At 38.3% G+C, this 23,610-nt stretch overlaps 1 protein-coding gene across 2 annotated transcripts in view; it reads left to right on the top strand.

Annotated features, from left to right (window-relative positions):
• Window positions 1–23,610, top strand: part of RFX4 (regulatory factor X4) — an 87,670-nt gene that overhangs the window by 59,554 nt on the left and 4,506 nt on the right. The window contains exons 12-17 of one of the 2 annotated variants that reach the window (XM_036401428.2): window positions 1,407–1,501; window positions 3,000–3,117; window positions 7,696–7,815; window positions 9,028–9,186; window positions 15,334–15,496; window positions 17,869–18,007. In XM_036401428.2, the coding sequence (XP_036257321.1) occupies window positions 1,407–1,501; window positions 3,000–3,117; window positions 7,696–7,815; window positions 9,028–9,186; window positions 15,334–15,496; window positions 17,869–18,007 (794 nt within the window). Of the gene's footprint in view, window positions 1–1,406; window positions 1,502–2,999; window positions 3,118–7,695; window positions 7,816–9,024; window positions 9,187–15,333; window positions 15,497–17,868; window positions 18,008–23,610 lie in introns of both variants that reach the window. The other variant, XM_036401426.2, reaches the window with a different exon arrangement.

The raw sequence follows: 23,610 nt of genomic DNA, 5'->3' as shown, positions 1-23,610 counted from the left end.
GCTAAACATCTAATTTTCTCAAATAGATTTTTGTACACAGTTGCATTGCTCCAGCAGCAAAGCAGGCAACTGATTTGTTTTTCTGCTCTTGCTCCCCTCTTTGCACAGCATATGAATTACTTCATCTGTTGTATAAGGCAGTTTTTGTCCAGCCAAATACTCAGGTAAGGAGACAACATTTAGATTTCTCTGTGATCCTGTTCTGAATAAAGGGAGGTTGCCCATTCAATAGAAGAATGAAAGAAGAAAAGGGTGGCACAAACATCATTTCCCTTCTTCCTCAACTAATGTTACTGGTAACTCAGCCTTTCCAAGTCTCAGTTAAACAAAGTTGTAGTCAGGTGTTTAACAAATGCATTCCTGCTCATCCTCCTGATCCAACAGAATCAGGGAGGTGTTCTTGGCATTATTTTGGATAGCCTCGCTGGCTCATTTCCTTAGCTATCATCTCTACGCTTTGCCTCCTCCACCCCCTTCACTATCTTTCCTTTGGAGAGAAATTCCTTCCTCCTGTTATTTATAATTAGTTGTAAATGGAATTGCTTAGTGCACTGAAGTCATCCTGTAATACAGCAGGTAGAAAGTATCTTTCATCTTGACCTACTGGGCCTTTTATCGTAGCTGAGTTGAAGAATTAGTTTGTTAAGGTGTCAAAGCACACGGTTCTTTGTCTTCCAGCCATTGGTTCTCATATGTAAATGAGACTTGAAGTTTTAAGAACTGCAGTTGAATGACTTTTTAACTTTTTGTATTGAAATAGTAATATGTGTACTTGGAAAAGATCAAAAAGTATACAGGTTGCCTTTTGCAACTCTTCTTCATAATAAGTAGAGCATTTCTGCACTGATAGCAATTTGTTTTGAAGAAGTTTATGGACATTGTGTGTGTGTCTGGCATTGCAAATAGATGATTTGCAGCAGTTAAATCATGTTTTTGCAACTAAAGCATTATACAGATGAGCGCCCTATCAACAATACTCATTCACTTGGTGCCTAGAAGATTCTTTATGCATTTCTAAATCAATTTCATGCATGGCATTTTTTCATCACTGCGGTCAAGGCCTAGTTTCTCACTCGTCATAGAGAACACCATAAACATTTCACTTCTGGGCACACCAGACAACTTAAATAAAAGCCACTAATTTTAAAAAATAGGTTCTAATTGGCTTGCATTTAAAAAAAAACTTTCAATGACTGCATCACTTTCAGTAGAAACAAAGTAAGAGACCCAGCAAATTTTTGGGTCAGTAGCGGGAAAGATGCATTTGTTTCAGTTAAGTAATCTATTATTAAAAAAACACAGTAAACTTGTGATTCTTTTGGCAGCCTTTTGTGATTTGTTTTTCTTTTGTTTGAAACAGAATCTGAGTTCTAAGGTGGGCTTTTTTGTTTTGTTTTGTGTGGCAGTGTATCAGGAGTTTGATCACCTTTTGGAGGAGCAGTCCCCCATTGAGTCATACATCGAGTGGCTGGATTCCATGGTGGATAGATGTGTTGTAAAGGTTGGTAAGGAGGAGTGAGTCACTGATGTGCATTATGATCTCTATTCAGGTAATACATTTTTAGAAAAAGTAAAATTAATAACCAAAAAAAAAAAAAGGACTTGGTAATGAGCAGGACTAAAGCAGTATTGGGCAAAATCTCACCGGTTTTCATGGAGAATTGCTCACATTCAGGATTTTGCTTTATTCTGCCCTTGTTTATTTTATTCCAAAAGATGGTATTCAAAAATGAACAGGGTTGAGGTTTCCAATCAAATCAATATTTCCAGGGATATGTTGAGATTAATTCAGAGTCAGAGTCATCCTAGTGGTATAGTGCAAAGAAAAACATAACCTGGCCTTTTAAGATTTTAATGAACAGGATATTTAAGCTAGCTAATTCATCTATATACAATCAAATGTGAGAATGAAAGTCTACATTACCATTCAGTCAAGGACACATTTATGTTCCTTTTGAGCTGATATGGAATACCAAAGAGTTGTATTTTATTTTCATTAAAGTACATGCAGAAACCTGCTAACAAAGCTTTAAAACCATATGTTATTATGGTTATATGGTATATTATGGTATATTTTTGAAAATGATCCAGCATTACCATAATTTTACATAGAGTATGAAAATGTATAACTGACTATTTTACCTTCTGTTACTTCTATGTATTAGGATGTTCTGTTAGAATTTCAACTCTTCATTCCAGTTGTTAGGGCTCTGAAGTAAAACCAGAACAAATCAAAATATGCTGCCTCTCTCTCTCTCTTCTGCAAAATAGCCATATAGGAAACAAATAATTATGCAGATTACTTGAAATACTTTAATTGTTTTGGGGAACTTCTCTTCTAGTCAGTGGAATGCAACTTGAAATTCAGGCCAGAGCTGTTAATTTTAATTAAGAACTTGACATGAATTGTAATAAATGAATTTTAGTAGCTGATTGGGTGAATCTAATATTTTAACTCACATATGGCTATAATAAGTATATTTTTGAAAAGTTAATCCCTAAAGTGTGCTTTCTGGAAAATATCTCTCCTAGTAAAATGACTAAGCAAATTCACAAAAATAAAAATGAGAAGGAACAAAAAACTTTATATTCAATATTAAACCTCATTTTAGATAATAATATAAATTTGCAGTGTAGATCAAAGATTGATTATAAATTGCTTCTTTGACTAGGAAGCGAGAAGGAACATGTTATTAATAGGTTAAGATGAAGATCAGAGCAATTTTTTTGCAGTCCTTTTATCATGTATAAAGGAGATCCAGTCTTGAATAATACTTTATTGTTTCCTCTTTCTGAAGGTTGTCCATGGTTATAAAGTCGTTTTCTGTTTAAGGCCATTTTGAGTTCGGCTTTTCTAATTTGTAGTGTGTATTTTAATGTGAAGATGATGGTAAGTAGTTTTTCAGTATATAAAGAGAAGGTGAATATATGCATCATTCAGCTGTTTTGCTGGTAGAAATAAAAGTTTCTCCATGTCAGACACATCTCTCTTCTTGCAGGTAGCTGCCAAGAGACAAGGCTCTTTGAAGAAAGTAGCTCAGCAGTTTCTTCTGATGTGGTCCTGTTTTGGCACTCGAGTGATCCGGGACATGACTTTGCACAGTGCACCCAGCTTTGGTACTTGGATTTTGTTGCAATAATCACATGCCACAGTCAAAAAAATCTCTATGCCAGCTTCTAATGTACAGTTTAAGTGAAAACCTAATCAGTTTTCACATGTCCAGTGCTCAACTAAAAAATAGGCTGGGGCTATTGACATTTGGAAATGCTTAGACAGATGTTTGTCTGCAAGCTGCAGCCAGAGGAGATGAAAATGTTGCTACTTCCTCCTGTTTGCTGTTAGGAGCTGCAGGGATCAGTCACATGGCAGCTGGGGGAGTCCATTACAGGAGCATTCCCTAATGCACTTCAGTGCAAAGTGAGCCTGCTTACCCAAACCACTCTGGCCACGTGTTGAGCCAAGAGAGATGACTTTATGCTGAAGTGGATGAAAAGCTCTCCACTGAAACACTTTGCCAGCTCTCCTCTTAAAGGACATAGCATTTGAAACTGGTCTTTGCGATGTGAGTGTGCTTCTATAACCTGGAGAGGGTGTCTTCCATTTCTTAAGAAATCAGTTAGGATGAAAAAATAGATTTTTACTTTTTAAATGAAAAATCTTGTTGCTTTTCCACCCTGTTTGAAAGGGGGCTTTGTCCTCGGATACAAAAGGTTCAGATTAAAATCAGTTAAAAGCAAGAATGACTCGACTGGTGTGCCATGAGTGTGAACATTTAGTCACTTGGGACCAGACTTTGTATGAGGGATGCTTTTTACAAATGCACCTTTGTCTGAATATGTTTCTAGAAAGATCAATAAAGAATGGTGTTATATGGGTACTGCATTGAACAACTGCAAGGTTTTCTGTTGGCTGAGCTTGTCCTTTATGCTTTTAGAACCATCTAATAGTATAAATTTGGATACACTCAGTGGCATACAATATGCTATTTTTAATATGTTTTATATATTTATAATACATGTAATATTTATTATTATAACATGTTTATATTTTAACCTGAAACTTTCATTTCCATTGTAAAAGAGTTTTCCAAACAGATGTTAAGGACATCAGTATAGTGAGCGTCCCCAAGGTGATTATACTTTTCAGCAAAAATCACAAACCTATTCAGGTGCAATGCTAGTGGAGGCTGGAGGAGCCCTGAAGTTTTGAATATCAAAACCCTATCCTTATCCTATCAGGCAGCAGCCTCGGTTATCCCTACACAAGTGCCATAAATTTTATTTAGCTATGGACACAAATTTATAATAGTCTACATTAATGATGCTATTCTTTCACTGCAAAGCCATTTGACATATTGTTTGAGAATTAGAGTTGAGCAAGTTCCAAAAGAATAACCCCTGAATGTAAAAAGCTCAGAGCTAGATGGCAGAAACTTTCCTGCACCTAATTTATACAGTTCTTTCTAGATTTTCAGAATTATTGATATATTAAGTCAGTTCTATGGAGAGAAACAAAGACTGATTTACTGTTCTAAATATTTACATATAATATACCTTTGTTCTTAACTTAGATAAAAAGTTTTGCATTTTTACTGCATTGGGAACAGTTTCAGTGGACTTACTTTTAATTATTTTTTCTACCTTAAACAATATGTAGACTCAGATGCTCACAGTGTAATTTTTTTTAAAGTGAAATAATGTCTTAGATGATTGGAGCTTTACTATGTACAGGACATGTTTGGATCTTTACTATGTGCAGTATATTGTTACCTTTGAAATAGATGATTCCAAAATCTGATTGAAGGAAGTAGTAATACCTGGCACTGGCATGACTGGTGCAAAGATTTGATCTGCAAAGCTTTTAAGCATGGTGACACGGGCAGGCTGAAACAGTCTCTGGCAGAAAAGAAAAGCTGCTCTCTCTCTTTTTCCTCTTTCTGCCTGCCTCCCTCCCTCCCTTCCTCTTTTCTGCATATGCATATCAAAGGCACAGTTGGTGGCGATGTTTAAGTAATACACCCAGTGTATAAAGTAACTAATTAGTAATAGAAACTCCATTATTTTCTCCAGATCTGGAAATTTCACTGTTGTTTTGCTACTTACACATAATTGCTGTATCTCTTAATAGAAGCTGATACTTACTGTGCCTTAGTTGGTCATTGCCAAGATTTCTGTTAACCCCTGAAAATTAGAGCCAAATGCTATTTATTGTTGTAACTACAGTCCCTTGAATGACTTCTTACCTTTTCCTAAAGAGGTTATTGATTTGCTTACAACTGGATCCATTTCTGTACTTAAATATAGACTTGAAAGAACCCAACAGTTTCATGTGAGAAACAGTAGCTTGCAAACACAGAATAAATTATGGTCCATTGTGCTGAATAGCCATTCACTGTGAGGCTGAAATGCATGCCCTGATATCAGTTTCCCTCTATAGCTTTTACATTTCATTCAACTTACTCAAAAATATAAAAATATTGCATTCATTGCACTCAGTACCAAAACTTTGTTTGTCTGGTGTCTTTCACACAAATTCTGGGCTCAAAAACTCTATGCAGAGCTTAAAAATACACAGTGGGAGAAATAATAGGAGAGGAAGAGAGAAATTCAAAAGAGTGACAAGGGTACTGGAGTGTTTTTAAATGCTGCATTCACTATTGCCAACCCCAAGTCTTCAAAACAAAGCGTTAGACCCCTCAAAAAGACATTTTTTAAAATAGCAGATCTTGGGTTCTTGTTGTTTGCTTGCTAGCACTACAGTGTTTAGAGTTTGCACTTCCAAATATTTTTATGAAAATACAAGCGACTTTCCTTTTTTTTAAATAAAGTGTGAAAAAGGAGTTTGATGGAAAATAGTAAACACCCTGAACTTTATACCACTACATGAAGTTTGCCAGCATTTTAGCCTGTTTTTCTTACCTTGAAGTTACTTCTCAGTAGTAACTGCGCTAGAGTCAATAGAAACTTTGCACTGAAAAACTGTAAAGTCGAGAGAAGAGTGAGCATTTTGTGGAGATTCTTGAAAATCTAGGTTTCAACTGGGGAAATCCTATGTCAGTAATGTCAGCCATGTCTGCTGTCTTTATTGCATCACTAAATCAAATAGGACTTCATTCAACAAGACTTGGAGCCCAAAGGATATTTAAAAACAAGTTTTCTGCAGTAGTTTAGTGAAGATCCCTACTTTTTACCCTTGAAAGTCTAGGGAAACCTGTTACCATTTTGATCTGCTTAGTCACATGAAACAAAGAACTGGATGTTTCAGGTTCACCAGCAGCCAGAGATTTCCTCTCCATGGCAGAAGTGTTACAGTCAGGTGTGTCCTGTTTCTGTGCTGCCTTTCCCAAGAGCACAGGGGCATATGTTCATGTCCCAGGGTGTGTGTCCAGCTCATATCAGTGACAACAAAACCATGCAGGCATGGAGGGAGCATGCACAAAGACCATCAGAGTCACAAAGAAAAAGAGTGTGCTCAGAGTTACTCTGAAAGCTGAACTGCCAGCTAGAATTGAATAAGGGTATTGGTCTTTCAAACCACTTCTGCCCTACAGCAGCATGTTTGAATACATTAGTTGGAGTAGGGTTAGTTGTGCTTCATTGTGATAAAAGCTAATATCTCAAGATAAACCTAACTTTCCTGTGAAGAAACCAGTCATTATGAAATTCAATTTAATTTAAAACTTGTTTGATCTTTTCCCCATGAAAGTATTCCTCCTCAAATGCAATAATGGAATTTCCAAAGGAATACCTCTACGTGAGGTATTCTGGCGGGATTTTTGTCTGGCAGTAGTTGATTCTTGTTTCTGTCTCAGATGATGACTTTTCTCTGATTTAAACTAGCCACTGGACAGGCTATTATTTTAACCTCACTGTACTTTACTTGTCAGATTTACTTAGTGAACTAAATGAACATGTGTTAAATACTCCGTACAAGTCTAAATGAACAAAAGAGCTTTAAAAAACCAAACCCATTGTATGATAAAGTGCTGTCTGGAACTACTACAGGTACTTAATGTCATGGAGTCTATTGCATAAATTGAACAAACTCCACCTTGATACTTGTCAATGTCCCCCTGCTGATGGTAGTTAGTCCTTTCAGGAGGGCACAGCACAATATCTCAGCTCTGATGTTTTGCTTCTCTTACTTCCTCCCCCAAAATGTATCTGTGATCTCTTCTTACACATCTTTTCTTGTGATTTGTGATCTAGAGCAAACATTTCTTCACTATCTCTGATATGTATGCTTTCTAAATTATGGGAAGAAATTCCCTTTCTGTGCAGGTAGTTCAGAAAATTCATACCAGGATGTGTCACTAAGGCAGCCAGTTTGAGATTCTACTTCTGACAGAAAATGATGCATCCTTTAGACAGTAGGAAACAATTCTACTGTAGTACAATGAGCAAAAAAATACAGTGCTAATCTAGGAGAAGAATCCTTTGAGTGGCAGCTCTCAGCTAGGTAGTCTTCTTGCACCCTAAACTACAGCTGGTTGTAGAAGCCAGTATAAATCTGGGAATTAACAGTTTGCTACTCCCTGGTTTTATTTCGACCTCTCTTACCTTGAGTAAGAGAGGTATTTCAGTACATGGAGGCAGTCTTATTCAGGGCTGTTTGTGTGGAGTACTGTAATAATTGGTTTAATGAGTGTATTGAGACAGTCAATGGCTTTTTTTGTTTGTTCACTTTATTACCAGGGTCTTTTCACCTTATTCACTTGATGTTTGATGACTACGTATTGTACCTGCTAGAATCACTCCATTGTCAGGAGAAAGCGAATGAGCTAATGAGGGCAATGAAGGGAGAAGGAAGCACAGGTGAGTCTGTTGTTTTATTCATTATTTGTTGTTTTATTCCACTGTTTTTTCTACTTTTTATGTTAGGACATATCTTTGTCCTTATCTAACCTGCTGAGGCTTATCCAGGAGCAAAGCACTTTTGTCATGATGTGAAATAAATTATTTGGGAGGCATCCCTGGTTAATTCTGAAAGAGAACTGCCTGCTTCACAATGTCATCTGGATATCTGAAAACCCATTCCTAAGCACTTACTTGGTGTTTCAGTAAGATATTTTTGTCCTGAACCTTTTATCTTAGTTAATCTTTCTAAACTGCCATTGAATTTCAATGGACTCAGTGTTAATAAGTTGACTGACATTAGTGGATTTGTACAGTCAAATAAGAGGAAGAGATAGCAGGAGTGAGAAAAGACAAATGACAAAGTTGTTGTTTCTGCTACACTTACATTCTAAGTGCCTGTATACAGAAGGGGATTTTGAGTCCTGCTCCACTCCACAATGCCTTGCCAGAACAGAAGCAAGCAGGGATTGCTTTTAGTTTTTTCTGCTCTGGGCACTCCCTTGTATGAGAGGTCCTCCGTGATCTTCCTTACTTCCATCTCCCATTAATTTTGGCACATTAACCCTCTCCATCATCTTTGAAAGTTTCATTCTCCATTTTAGCTGTGGCTTAATTTATCACCCTGTAGATTTATGGGAAGAAAAACATTTCAGTGATTAGGGTACTATCTTCTGTATGGTGCAAGACTTGAATTCATTGCCCTGCCATAACCTCTTGGGGTTTTGACAAACAAGCTGCTTATTCTTGAATATTTTCAACATACCTTTAGCAGCTAAAACTATCCAGAATATCCTCTTTTTTTATTCAACAAAGAAAGAAGATCATGGCCCAAAGCCACAGGAATGCTCTTGAGACTCCTGTTTCTTTTAGAAATGTAATAGTACATTATAGTAGTATAACACTTAAACTGTCCATGCACCAGTTTCCTGCCTATGCAACTGGAAAAATTGCTCTTTCCTTTAAGAGGTCTTCTGGAGGTACAATGAAGGTTGTAATGGTGAATATTATAGAAGTACTTCTTTCAAAGATTTGTGGTTCCAGCTCGGTATTTCTTGAAATACACACTACAGTACCTAACTGCTTGCTTTTTTTTTTTTTTTAAGTTTCTCAGTGTTCCTTGACACTACCTTTAGCTATGTTTTAGATGGGTTTTCTCTCATTCTGCAGCAGAAATACAAGAAGAAATTATTCTCAGTGAACCAGCTGCTACAACTCCCTCCCCAGCACCATTCTCCCCAGCTAAATCTGCCACGTCTGTGGATGTTCCCTCTGCCCCATCACCCATCAACAACCAGTCCCCAGAGTATGGTGGCGTAACAGCCACTACAGGTAGGTTGGTTGGCTTCTGGCAGATAAATCTGCTTGAGGGTGGCTTTTGCACTTGGTCTCCTAAAACTGAGTCTCAGAACATGGTGTATTGGCTTGCAAGATATGAGAAGCCTTCCCAAGCCAGAAATCTGTTCTCACTGTATCCACACATGATTTGCAGTCTACCAGGAAAAAGATCTAATGTTTGGATGTTTTATATGCCTGAAGGAAGCAGGCCAAATATTTCCAGTTTAGTGAGGTTTGCAAAATCCAAAATCAGTAGTGGTTCAGCAATTCCTAGCTGGTAAAGTGACAGATGGGTATCTTTCAACATATTTAACATCCAAATATGTTTAAATAGCTGTGCACATTTCTCTCAGGGATCTTTTACACATTGCTGACAACTTTCATCAATCGATGCTAGAGATTAGGAATTACATGTTTGAAGCCTGTTTCCAGTGTTATATGCTATTACAGCAGCTGATAAGGTGGTTGTATTCTAGTGGGCCCAAAAATTAAAAAAATCTGCACTTAAGGGACAGCTTAAACTTGTGGGTAGGATTGACAATAAGCATAAAACTAGCTCCTTGTTTGGGCTGCATAAATGGCTAACATCCTCTGTACTCTAGAGCAAAAGTCATTACCTTTTGGATGTGGGTAGGACAGTCTGTCTGTACAATCAAAAGACAGTGTTCTCTTAATTCATGGAAAGACAGGCAGAAATGTGAGTGATTTTCAGAAGGCATTTCAGGCAGTGAAATTCCAGCTTTGCTGCTCCTCATTGAATAGGATGTACAATCAGAATGTGGAAACTATCGCTTAAATGTACTAGAAAAGTTACAAAATCTTCTTAAAAGAATGTCATAAAGTGATGATTTACCACAATAGAGAATTTGGCAGTGGCTAAAGAACTAATATATCTTTCTGAAAAACGTTTTTCATGTTTTCAGAGGCACCACAGGGAAGGACAATGCATGTTGTGCTGGAAAGAGATTTAAAAATATTTGTCCCTGCATCACAATTTAAGATTTTTCACTGTTGGAGGCAATACAATAGTTAGGAGGGAAACAGGAAGTTATTATCCCTCAGGACAGTTAGACAAGAGACAGATGATTCCTAGACAGGGTAGGTGACCACATGGCTTCAGTCCAGGTGACAGTGGAGGTGGTGAAGCTATTTGACTCTTGCTGAAACGTTGATGTTGTGTGGAACTTGACCTGTAGGCATTGTGGGATGGTTGTGATGCCAGAACCAGAACTTAGTATGATGCAATGCTGTGTGCAAAAAGAAAGGACTGAAAAGAAGGGAACTGTGTGTTCTCCAGGGCCATTGACTGGAATGGAGGTCTGAGGGATTTGTATTTGGGCTGCAGATACCATAACTCCATGTCACTGTCATATAACAGTTAACCAAAAGCCATTTGCCCTTGTCCTGTCACTACAGGTCCTTGTAAGAAGTCCCTTTCCATCTTTCCCTTCAGGTATTGAAAGACCACAATTGTTCCCATACTAGAACTTTTTAGGCAAGAAAGCAATTTCTGATTATTTTAGTCCTTTTTTCCCTCTGCTTTTCATTTTTAGGTGGTTTTAAAGGCTTTCATTTGGTTGAATTGCATTTTACTCTTATGGTGTGGTGCAGTCTCACTTTTGAGAGTATGAAAATAGTTTTTGTCTTGCACAAGCCAAATTAGTAAATGCAAGTAATGCTCTGGTTAACATTAAATATGAATATGTGGCTATTTGTTTTTTCTTAATTAGTAATACCTCTATTTCCCATGTTCATCATGTAGATGGACTCATTTTGGTTTGCTTTTTAGTTTGCTAAACTTTGGAATGCAGTGTTTATTCCCATAAAGCAACACAAAATAACAACTGTGTCTCAACTAAAGGAAACCTTAAAATAGGAGTGCTGAGGATGTATTACACACACTCAAACTACTTTACATACAGATCTGTGTCATTATATAGAATATTTTGAGACAGGAACATCTGTTCTGGAAATATCACACTATTTATTTTCTTATGTGTCTTTTATGAGGTAAATGTAAAATTCTACAAATGCTTTGCAGATCTTGAGAACTAGTTCCATTGGTCACCATTAGCTCTCAGATCCCCAATTTAGGGCATCATTAACTCTTTCTTGCTTGTGACATTAGCAATAAAAGTTAGCTATTAAACTTGTATTTTAACCTTTTTGCCTTCAGTCAGTGTTCAGTACAAAACCAGCAAATTAAACTGTTGCAACGACATGATGCTGAGCAAAAGAAAGGTAAATCCTATGTATCACTCTGTGGCATCTATCATGGCACCAGTAACATTTTACTTAAAACTTTTGTTAGGTTACTAGACAGTTAAAAGGCTAATTAGCCTCCATCCTTTCTAAACTACAAAGGCCAGATTAATGATTGTTGAAACTGCAACAATATTGTAGTAAAAGTGATAGCTATATGGCTGACTATGCTGTTCTCTCTTAAAGCCCCTCTTAAAGCCCTGATTGCCAATGCAATCATTTTTAGACAACCCAAAATGAGCTCTAAATTGTTAGTTCCTAATATCTTAGTAAAATATGGAGTTTGCTGTTCAGTTTTAAGAAATCTATGCATGAAATAAGTCATCAGGTCAGCAATGGTCATTAAAAGTCACTGTTCTTCCAAGTCTGAGCTTATTAAAATTCTGGGAATACTGGCACAGATCTAGCCCTCTCATATTTGTGTGTATGAGTAGAACAAATTTTTGGTTCTTTTCCTAAAGCTTCAGCTCCTGGACTCATATAAGTATTTGAGAACATCAGCTCTTGCTAAACAATCAGAATTCAATTCTCATGGCTGCAGAGTGCAAAACTCTAAGGTTTCATTTTCAAGAGGCAATTCTTCCCTTCAAATGGAAGGGTTGGTGTTTTTCTAAAACTTTATATGTGAAGTGTACTGTTTGTTGCGTGGGAACAGAATGGGGTTCTGACTCTGGATTTGATGTTGACAGTACTGCTGACCATCAGACATAATGCACAGTGCTGGGAGTGTCTCACTGTGTCTTGGTGGTCGTTTGCTCCAGCCTAAAGCAGATATAAAATGCAGCATTGTGAAGCATCTTCTGGGTTTTCTCTGCACTGGTGTATGTGATGGCATCAATGACAACAGGGCTGTTGTAGGACTAATAGCGGTTCCATTTATATTTGGCTCCAGTACAGATCAGATGGCCTCTTGGTTAGTATCCTCAAAATAACTTTTTTTTTTTTAAGAGAAAAGAAAAAAGAGTGATAATAAATGAATTTTTCTATTTTAATCAAACCCTGCATGTTCAGAACACAAAGCAGAGCAAATTGTTGCTCAATCACTATTGGTTTTGCTTCTTTCAAAAAAGCATTTCAGTTGGGTTCAGTCATATCTAAAAGAGACTTCATTTCTTGGAGTTCAGTTCTGCAACCAGCTGAGGAAATTAGTCATAAAGGACTGAGACCTAAGCAGATATTAGAAAGCTAACTATGGAAACCTTTCACACTTAACTCATTCCTCCTTTTCCACTCACCACAACATTGGCAGTATCCTGGTTAACCTCATAGGTACTTACACACAGTCTGCAAATCTGTAGCAATCTTCCATCCTTCCTCCCTGTATTCATAGTTAGGTCACTGAAAATAATAGCATCCCTTCCACAAAGGCAAAGAAAGGTGAGGCAACTGTAGGTTCACCAGAACATTCTGAGAAAAATATTTCTGCTTTCTGTCATTCTGTAAATCAGAGTAAAACCCAACATACTTTTATTTCTAAACCATAACCTGCAAAAGATAGAGAGTATGCCCTCAAGCAGCTGTGTGAGGTACTACCCTCTAGTACCTCCCACAATTCTTGGTTAGGAGAATTAAACAAAGAGCTCTCCCAGTGCAAGACCTACTTTCTACATTTGTTTCTGTGACATCTGGACAAGCGCAAAGCTTGTTACTCTCCAACCATTTATTTTAAAGTTGAACTGAGGTGGCTGACAGTTAGATTTGAATACCTGGAGTGACATCTCTCATCCAAGGAATTTGACTTCCCACAGGGAGCACATGAAACAACTTGCTGTCCTGGACTCACTCATTTTCATCTGACTATGATAAGATCCCTGCTATTTTTCAAAAAAAGCAAAGGAGATTGTCACAATGTCTGAGGCCAGTCAAATCAATATATTTGATAAAATACAAAGGATCTTTTGGCTCTGTTATTACTGCTTCTTATTAGAAATAGGAAGGTCATGAGATTTTTTGATCAATGGCCAATTTTTTTGTTGAAAAAAATAAAATCAGGTTAAAGTAAAACTTTAGTTTTATAGTGAAGTGAAAAAGTAGGAAAAAAAGCCCAAATAATAATGTTACCTAAAAATAAGCATTTGGGGTTTTTTACCCTCTTTGTTGCCCTTTCCTTTCTCTTTGTTTTTGCCTTTTGCATTTAGGCCTGTTTTGAAAGAGAGTTGCAAATTTTGTTTTGGAAGATAACACTGGGAAAATATGTTGACCTTTTGAAATTGAAATGCTTCATTAAGATATTCTGTAGACAAGCTGTTGATATTTTCAAAACTCTTTTGTTTTCAAATGAAGCTCTTTGGTAACTGCATAAGTACATCTGATCCCTTGCACCTAAACTGTATTTTTTAGTAAAGGCAGGCTTCCTTAAACATCTTCCCAAATCAAGGAACCATGAATGTTTATTTGCCCATGGCAACAGGAGCTAGCTTTTCTTCTTGGGGTCTTGGGGATCTCGGTGGTCCCCTGAATTGGGAGGAGATGAAGACAGAAAGTTTGAGAGTCAGTGGCAGAAAATGCAGGCATGTGACAACAGACTTATCACAAATACTCTTGGCCATAACACATCCAAGGTTTTGTATTGTAACAGCACCAAATCACACGCTGCTGAAGTATTTCAAGTGGACTTACCTTGCAAAGCTCAGAATGCCTTCAAGTCAGTTGCAGAATTATGCATTTCCCACAAAAAAAAATTTTATTTGACTGATTTTGCCAATTAAAATCACACACACCTGAAGAAAATCATGCAAATTTGAAATAGGCTGTTCATTTCCCAAAGCCATGGAGTAGACACAGACCGGGGAGTACAATCACTTCCACCTCTGAATTAAGCCCTTTCATGCTACAGGAAGTCCTAGAATCCATACTGAAAAAAACCTGAGTCACCTCCTGGAATTCCTTTTAGCTGAAGAAAAAGAGTCAAGAGTGCGCAGAGACCCCCAAACCAGTGTTCCTACTGGGTTAAATTCAGTGTTCTGGTCCTCATTTGCAGGGTAATCTCAGCCAGTATGGTCACGACCTCCAGCAAGAGCTATGTTATACTGGAACAATGGATCTGTCAGCCTCCTGAGTGAAAGGGGTGTGTGCAAAGGACAAAGGTTTCTCAGCAGCTGGCTCATGAAACTGGAGTTCCTGCCTGGAAGGGATCAGGATGATTAAAAAACTCAGCACCTTCTAAGGAAAATGGAAAACCCACTCCTTTGCTTTGCTCTTCCCACAAATGCTCTACATGACAAAAACAAATTAAGTCCAGCCTCTGCTGCCACTAAAAACAAAGAAAGAAATGTTATTTGCAGGAAGGAAATGACTAGGCTATTTCTGTCTATCTACTTGCCATAATTTGGGGATCTTTATAGTGTTGCCACTACAAGGGCTGGTACCTAGTTGGGTGGAACAGGTACACACTGCAAAAGGATTAAAGATATTTATTTGCATAACACTATTTTTTTTCTAACCCTTCATTGTTCTGATTGTACTTCCTGCCTCAGTCCAGGCCTCAGAGCTGAGCAGGCCAGCAGTTCTCTCAATATGAGAGAGACCCCAGGGTTTGGTGCATCATGCCTGAGAAATCTTAGCATTGGTGTTCTTCCATTTCTAAGTCCTGTCACACGGTTTTGGTTTTTTCTGCAAAATTATTTCGACACCACACTGGAAGTCTACAGTGTGAGCCATTCCAGATGTGTTTCATTCTTCTGGATCCTTGCATGCTCCAAATGATCTATATGTGTTGATATTTATGCCTCAGATACGACTGGTCTGTTCACTTCAGTCAGTGCACTTTCTATGATCATTGCCTGTTCGCTTGTTTTCCTATAACTGTCTCAAGGCATGGCACCTCTGTGGATGACAGCCCATGTTTACTGTGTTCCTCTGGCTCCTCTCCGTCTGCAGGGGCTATGCAATCCTACACATGGTCGCTCACCTACACTGTGACAACAGCTGCTGGGTCACCTGCTGAGAATTCCCAACAGCTGCCCTGCATGAGGAGCCCACATGTACCTTCATCATCTGTCACACACCGAATACCTGTTTATCCTCACAGAGAAGAGCATGGGTAAGGCACTTCTCACTGCCTTGGGTTTTCTGATGTGTTTTTTGGTGGGATTTGGATGAAATTCTGCTTTGCTGTTTTTTTTTTAAATACAGTGAAAGCTGTTTCTTGATGTAGTTAAGTCTGTATTGCAAAGATGCTAGTATCATAATTCTTTGGCTGTTGTTGCTATTCTATAATTATATTATGTCTTAGTTTTATAATCTCATTTAATTCTATTCAAAACTGCAGTAGGCCTGGAGGATATTTTCTAAAATAGAAGGCTTAAGTAGATTTCTTCTCTGATTCCTGTTTGCCTGTGCCATGTTTGAAAAAGCTAGATGTGCCTAGAGAACAACCCTACTGTACCATGTGTCAGGAGAGGTGATTCTTCTCTTTTGCTCAGCACTGCTGAGACCACATCTGGATCCAATTCTGTGCTCCCCAGTACCAGACAGACACAGGCATGGAGTAAGTCCAGAAAAGGGCCACTTTAATGATGATGGTGGGACTGGACCATCTGTCATACAAAGAGAGACTGAGAAAGCTGAGGTTATTTAGCATCGGGCAGAGAGGGCTCAGGGAGGGTCTTATCAGTGCATATAAATACCTGCTGGGGGGATGTAAAGAAGACAGAGACAGGTGCCTTCCAGCAGTATTTAATGACAGGACAAGCACAAATAGAAGTACGAGAAATTCTTTTAAAACATAAAACAAAAAAGTTGTTTTAGTGTGATCAAACACTAGGGCAGGCTGCCCAGAAAAGCTTTGGAGTTTTCATCCTTGCTGATGTACAAACTCCAGCTGGACACAATTCTGGGCAGGCTTCTCTCATGGACCCTGCTTTGAGCAGGGGGCTTAGACTAGATAGACTCCACAGGTCCCTTCCAACCTCAGTGATTCAATAACTGCTGTTAACCTGCAGATTAAAAAATGTCCACAGTTTGGTCATACAGAAACATTATCACCATAATATTCTAATATTCTCCATCACCAAAATTTGCCTAAGGCTCTCAATTAAAACAATTACAGGTATAAATTTATGTAACATTATTTCTTCTGGAAAAGCTTTGGACAGTTGATAAAGCTCTCAGTGCTGTTTTCATTAAGCAGCATTTCTTCTGAGCCATCCTTATTTGATTCAGTGCATAACTCACAGATGTCCATAACTAACACACAAGTCATAAACTGATTGATGGAGAAGGAATAGACAATATAGCAATATCAGCAAATGCCCAGGTGGTGCTATGATGCAAGAGGTTCAAAAGGTTTTACTGTGTTCCTCAGTCTTGTTGCAAACTCATTAACTTTGCCAGAAGTGTTTTCCTAGTGTGAAAGACTAAACTGTTTGGAAGGGTATCAGTAGATTAATTTCAACCCTGCATCTTATTCCATCTTGGATGTGATTGGGTTTAGATATCTGCTTGAATGTCACTATTAAGTTCTTACTGGGAAAACCTGGATAAAGGGAACATCTTTCTTATCTAGAAATATGACTGTTAGGTGGAGGCAGAAATAGAGCAGCACAGAGGTTCTGAAGCTGAGAGTATTCAAGACTTGGAACAGACCACAGTAAGACAGTGTCTATGTTATGTGTGTATATGTGAGAATTTGTTGTTTCTGCAGGTATCTCTTGCCTCTGCTGTTGGATTATGGTGATTTGAGGAAACATTTTAATCTAGGTGAATCAGCTTTTCTGAGAGACAACAAAGATTGGATGTTCACATGTTCACAAAACTGGGGAGATTGCAGAAAGTGTTCATGCATCTTCTGTTAGTGAATGGTTCAAACAATGGTGGCTAACACTGACTCAGTAGTTAAGGAAACTGCTCCCTCCTTCGCTTCTGGATGCCTCCAGGCAGAAGTTTGGGATTCAACAAAGAAAGTAGACAGGTTCTCCAACCTCACATCCCACTCCCTTGTGGAGTTGGCTGTGCTAAAGCTGAACATTGTATGCTTCAGATTCAAACTAATTCACTTCTCTCCCTCCCAAAACCAAACATCTGACTGAAGTACATGGAGGTGGCTGAACTCATTGTAGTTCTTCAAGTCAGGGCTTAACATACTTCCTCAGCCTGGATAGCAATTTCCTGGGAACATGGCATTAGATAACAATAAAAGGGAAAGACACTTTCTCCTCAGAAAGTGCAGAGCTGAGTCTGCAGTTTAAAATTAGTCACAGAAACATGCTGGGTCTCTCTATTTGATGTTGTGCTGGGCACATACTTTCACTAGTGGCATCTGCTTCCCATCTGAGCTGGAAAATATCTTTTTGAAAAAGATTTAAAATATCATCCTCCTATTAAAAAATAAAAGGTATGTTTCATAAAAGTTGTGGAATGATTAGTGCGAATAAATTATTGTGCATACTAAAAGTGGCTTTTGATGTATTTTAGATACACAGGAAGTTACAACTATGGTAGCTACAGCAACCAGCATCCCCATGCAATGCAGAGTCAGTATCCATCCTTACCACATGATACTGCTATTTCTGGACCACTTCACTACTCAGCTTACCACAGAAGCTCTTCACAGGTAATCTCCATTTATTACTTGATGATGGTTGTTATAACATTTAAAATAATTCCATTTTTAAATTTATCAGCATATTAGCTGTCTGAATCCATAAGCTGTCTAGTTATCGATGGCTCCTCTTTTTTTTTATTTTCTAATATTACCTAGGTATCTTTTCATTTCAGTGGAGATCAGAAGTAGCTTTAGATTGTCGGTATAAAGTATTAACTCTAAAATCCAGCAGTCTGGATCTGTCTCTGTTTTAAGGAGTAGCTAAAGCAAAACAATTATAACTATTTGTATGATTCTTAGGAGTTGGGAGCAGGAAGAAATCTCTAAGAAGAAATAAAAGTGTTTTCATTTAGCTGAAGATGCAGAGGCCATAGTGAGTTCTTGTGGGGTCTCTGCTTTTGAGGATACCCATGTTTAGGAATTTGCCAAAACAGTGAGTTCTGCATATAGTTTGAATAACTTCAGGACACCACTGCAGAGGTTGTTTAATCTGTATCCTGTGGTCTCCTACTAAAATGTTTAGAAATTATACCAATAACTCTTCCACCTCACAAAGCTGAGCCAGTAGGAGCCAGCACTGAGGAAGTGTGAAGATCAGATCTGGCAAGAGTTCCAAAGTAGTGCCACTGTTGGAGGGCTCATGCAGTTGGTGCTTCCTCAGTGTAGGCAGCTCCTCTCTGGGCTCTCTGCTGGAAGACTGGCAAAGGGCAGACACAGGCAGAAGGTGATGGCATCGGGGTATACCACTTCCACTCACATAGCACCACTTACCCTCTACCAGAAATTTATAAAAGTGTATGAGGGACTGCCATGCTTAACAATCATCACTGGACTGCAACAGTTTCATACCAGATGCAAATGAATTTGGTCGTGCTTTGAAACTGAGCACAAAAAAGCTGCATCTTATTCTGGTCTTCAGAATCAATCTGCCACAGGACCTTAAGGAGTTATTTCTCTATTTATGCTTCATTTTCCCTAGCTGTAAGATAAGAATCACGGTATTGATCTCCTTAAAGCTTTTTGAGACCTGTACAAACCCAAGATGTTCATTTGGAGCAGCTCAACAATGGCTTAGGGAAAGGACAAGCTACAACTTCTCATCCATTTGTGTAGCACCTGGTCTGTCAGACTATATGAGGTGTCTGGCTTTGTCTGAGGGTTTTTGCAGCTGCTCTATCTTCAGCAGGAAAGTGAATGAACATTGAAGTGAAGCGTCCTGGGACAGGTTTGTTTTCCTCCATTTGTCAATATAGGTCTTACCCTGTTATCTCAAGAAACAAGTAAAGCAAATCAAGATCAACACATTTTTAGTTTACTCATATCCTGTTAACATGCTGTATGCAAGCAGTAGCAAACATTGAACTCAGGCAAATATCTTTCACACTGTAGTAGGCTGTCTCTACAAGTGCAGATGTCAGAAAATTTTTTTCTCTCTTGCTAGTCTTTGAAACACTGTCCTGAACACATATGAAGAACAGCTATGCTTTAATGATCACACTTTAAAGGAAAATTATTTCAATTTCTATGTGGCATGTTCTTTCTCATTCTGCTTATAAACTGAGATGGAATTGCACAGCAGAACACAGCCAAAAAAACCCCATATCAATGTGCTTGTTCTGTATTGAGAGGAGTTACAAACTGGAATCTTACTTTTGAAAAATTATTTCAAAGTTCTTAACAGTTTGATATAAAATTTGCTGACAGTGTTTTTAAAGCTAAGTTAGCTCTGATAATAAGTCCTTTCTTAGCTACTTTTAACCAAAAAAAAAAAAAGTTCATAAGATGTCCTTAATAAGATATTAGGGAACTGCTCTTTTTCTATTGGTCTTTGTGAGGGGAACATGTTGAAAGGAGTTGCAGTAGGACTCGTGATGTTGCAAAATCAAAATACAGGAAGCCAAATTTACAATGAATATATCAACAGCTGCCACTATACTTGAAACCAAAGGGGCTGCAATGTGCAGAGCTGTGGGAGTATAATCAGCTGGGAAGAGAAGGCTTTGACCATAACTTTCAAAAGAACTCTTTGTTATAATCTACATTCTGGCCAAATATAGAACTTTGGCTCAACTTTAGCAACTATTCTACCATGCTCTTTAGGACAGTGTCTAGGGATTAACTCCTTTGGGGAAAAAAAAAAAAAGATCTGTGTGTGTGGTAAATTCTCTACAAACATGGATTCAGGGAGAGCCCTTGTCCCAGACAAGGATCTGAGCCAAAGCAGGTGGCATGTAGTTGTGGTGGGGTTTAAGCTGAAGCTATTAATAACTATTTTGGTCTTTAAGAACATCATATCCAACCTCTTTCTATGGAAGAGAGTGACACACTCCAGGTTTTATCAGCTACTTTGAGAATTTTGATTTTGTCATTGCAATCTTGAGAGTGAGGCTGTGCTAGGGAAGAAGTCACACGGATGTAGATATTTTACTATTTACTATTTTAATATTTATTATTCAATATTACTTTACAGATCTCAAAAAGTGCAGGTGGGGGTCTGGCAGTATAGGCTGACTAATTTCCACTGATGGCTAAGACTCTTTTTGATGACAGGAACAGTCTGTTCAAAGCTTGGTCTTAATCCCAATTTTTCCTTCTTCCCTCACCATCTGTGAGTAATTCTCAGAATAGTTCCCTACTTGTAATTCCAGGCCTGATTGCTCATTTCTTGACTTGGCTTACTGGCCAAGAGCATGGCAGACAAATGAAAAATGATCTACAGATTTATCTGTTACTACCTAATTTTCTAAGCGATAGTGCAGGATTACATACAATATTTTGGTGCTACTCCACCATCATATAGATGGGGATTATTTTTTTTGTGTGTGTGTGTGTCTGTACGTCAACATATCTATACAGAGACTTTATTTCATCACTTCTTTATTTTTTCTGCTTCTGTGGTTTAGGTACCAGGTGCCAGGGTTGAAGATATGCAACAACTCTTGCTAAAGCCTCTGAGAGGTCTCATCAACCTATGTTGAGTTTAGTAGAGAGTTACAACACCTTCACAAAGTCACAGTGTAGGCTTGACTGGCTTCTGAGCACAGCTTTTATCTGCAACATTCACCCTGGCTGGACAGGTCTTAATCCTCTTTCAGGCTATCCAAAGTATTTCAATTCACATAGTTCTACCTTTTACTTAGATACAAACTAATCCATGCTGCAGTAATCTTTCTTTGTAAATTTCAATGCTAACACTTTTAGTAGGAAGAATAAACCTACTAATAATTAGAATAATCTGCAGTAGTACACATTTTAACGTATCTGGTAACATATAAAGATGCACATCTTTAACTGTAAGTATCCTAATGTGTAGCTGTAGTGAATCACACTGTAGGTTCAGTTATCCAGGTCTTATCTCTAGCAACGACCAGAAACAGGTGTGTGGAGGAAAAGTCTTAGAAGTAGGGTAAGTAGAAGGTAGTCCTTTCACCAGCATAGCTATGATGCCTTCGGCAAGAGCTAACCTAGGGATATCCTGAGTCGGAAGCAGCAGTTGGAATGATGTTTTTGTAGCAAACCACTCTCCATTACCCTGTCTTTGAGCTTTTTTGTACATATGCACTTTGTCAGGCATTGCAGGAAACACTCATTCTCTTGTTATTGCATTGGGTGCCCTAGGGTTTTTTGAGTGATGAGGAATAGTGAATATTCATTCCCTGTTTATCTTCTCTCACCATTCAAGACATTATGGATCTGCATCACTCCTTCCTCATCTCCTCCCTGTCATCTATTGCAGAATTTAGCATTATCATCTCTTTAGTTTCTGTTGTGACAGGTGCTCTGTGCACTGGAGTTATCCAAGGACTGCAGGGCTGTGAATGTCATGTTCTCTCAGTTGTGCTGAGCAAGGAACCTGATGGAGCTGGAGCTCCCCTCCAGCCTTTCTGCGCAAACCTGACTCTCAGAGTAGGTAGGAGGGCTCAGCCAAGAAGCTGCCACATTAACCACCTAGATCTGAGAATCCCTCCTTGATGCCACACTAAACACAGCTTCATTTTACCTTTTCTCCTTTGCTGCTTCCAAAATGGAACAGCCATCTCCGAACAGTCAATCTCAGGTGACAGAGAGCCATAGAAGCAGCACAGCAACATTTCTCCTTTTGTACCATGCTGCTCCTATCTTAAAGACAAAAATGAATCTATTTGTTTATTTGTTTGTTTGTTTTTGCTGCCTTTAAGCTGCATTTATGAAGATCATAATTTACTTCCATGGTGTGGGCAGCAGAACAAATCACTGTGGAAAATGCTGCAGCAGTACAGTCTGCTGTTCAACAGTAGATCAGGTCTGGACCTCTCAGAGGCCCAGAGCAAAGTGTTTGGGCTATAGTTAAAGGAAATTTAAGCAGTGTTATTACTCTGACTCTCCTGAACTGCTCTGTGGAGTGCAATGGTCTCATAAAACTTTCCTGGGTGCAGCATGCAGCACGACTCAGTTTTTCTGTAAAACCACTAAACCATGTCTTTGTTTCATATATCTCTGCAGCAGGATTTTCTAGAAGCAGTACTGGAAAACAGTAGTAACTTTTTTGTGACAATGGGGGAGCCAAAGAAATCCTCTCTCAGACAGAGCCCATGCTTCAGTGTCCATTCATGTTGTTCTGGCTCATCTACTTTGGGAAAAAAAAAAAAGGGGAAAAGTTCTTAATCTTCCAGCTTATACACATTATAAACTCATGACTATACCAGTGCAGTAAGAATAACACCCTCCCCAATAACCACTCTGTCATCAAACAGCTGGTAATGACAGAAAGACAGAAATACTGCCCAAATCCCACCCATGCAGCAAGAGTTCATTGTTCCCCAACTGTATGCCATCATAAGGGCCTCGAGACTGTTAGCATATAATTGAAGTAATTATGTATTGAATGCAACAGGAAACAGATGTCTTCGTTTGAGATAATTACAAATAGCATTTTCCTAAGGCTCCAAATGCCACTCCCAAAAGTGCCAAAATCCCTTAGATGGACTTCAAAGTTTCACTCGGCTTAATTAACAGATTCAATAAGGTTCAATTTGTGGAGAGAAGGGTAAATTTAGGGTGATAAAGATGCCTTTAATCAATAGTATCAATTATGTAATTTTATAAGATTTAAGCATCTTTTTATGAAGTTAATTTATAGCCAGCTCTCCACAATTCAGTACTTTCTGAACTACTTGCAAGTCCAAAAGTAGTAGCTAACATGCAATGTTAATTTACAGCATCCAGCAAAGTGGAAGCTAATACAAAGTAAAGTCAGAGCCACATTCATAAGGAAAATATTTTGCTGTTTGGACATTGAAACCTTTAACTTCCATTTATAATTGGTTGGTGAGTTGAAAATAAGGATAAAGAGATTATTCTCAATCCTTTCATTGTAGAACCTCAGCCTTCACTTCATGGGAAGACATATTTAATGTTGTATTTTCTAAAATAATACTAAAATAAATGGAATTAATTTTACTTTTTTGGGCAAGGCCTTAACAATAATCTGCTCAAAGTCTCACAGGCTTAAAGGGCTTCTTGTCTAGGTCTAATGGCAGCAGTAGTAACAAGTGTGAGTCAACCCAGAAAATGGTAATTTCCTGTCAAGAGTCCTCCAACAAATGTCGCTTTTATATCTGGCAAAGATCACT

Source organism: Molothrus ater, chromosome 5 (genome assembly GCF_012460135.2).
Source record: "Molothrus ater isolate BHLD 08-10-18 breed brown headed cowbird chromosome 5, BPBGC_Mater_1.1, whole genome shotgun sequence".
Taxonomy (NCBI): Eukaryota; Metazoa; Chordata; class Aves; order Passeriformes; family Icteridae; genus Molothrus; species Molothrus ater.
Note: the sequence above shows the minus strand (reverse complement) of the source record. Positions and strands in the feature narration are given on the sequence as shown.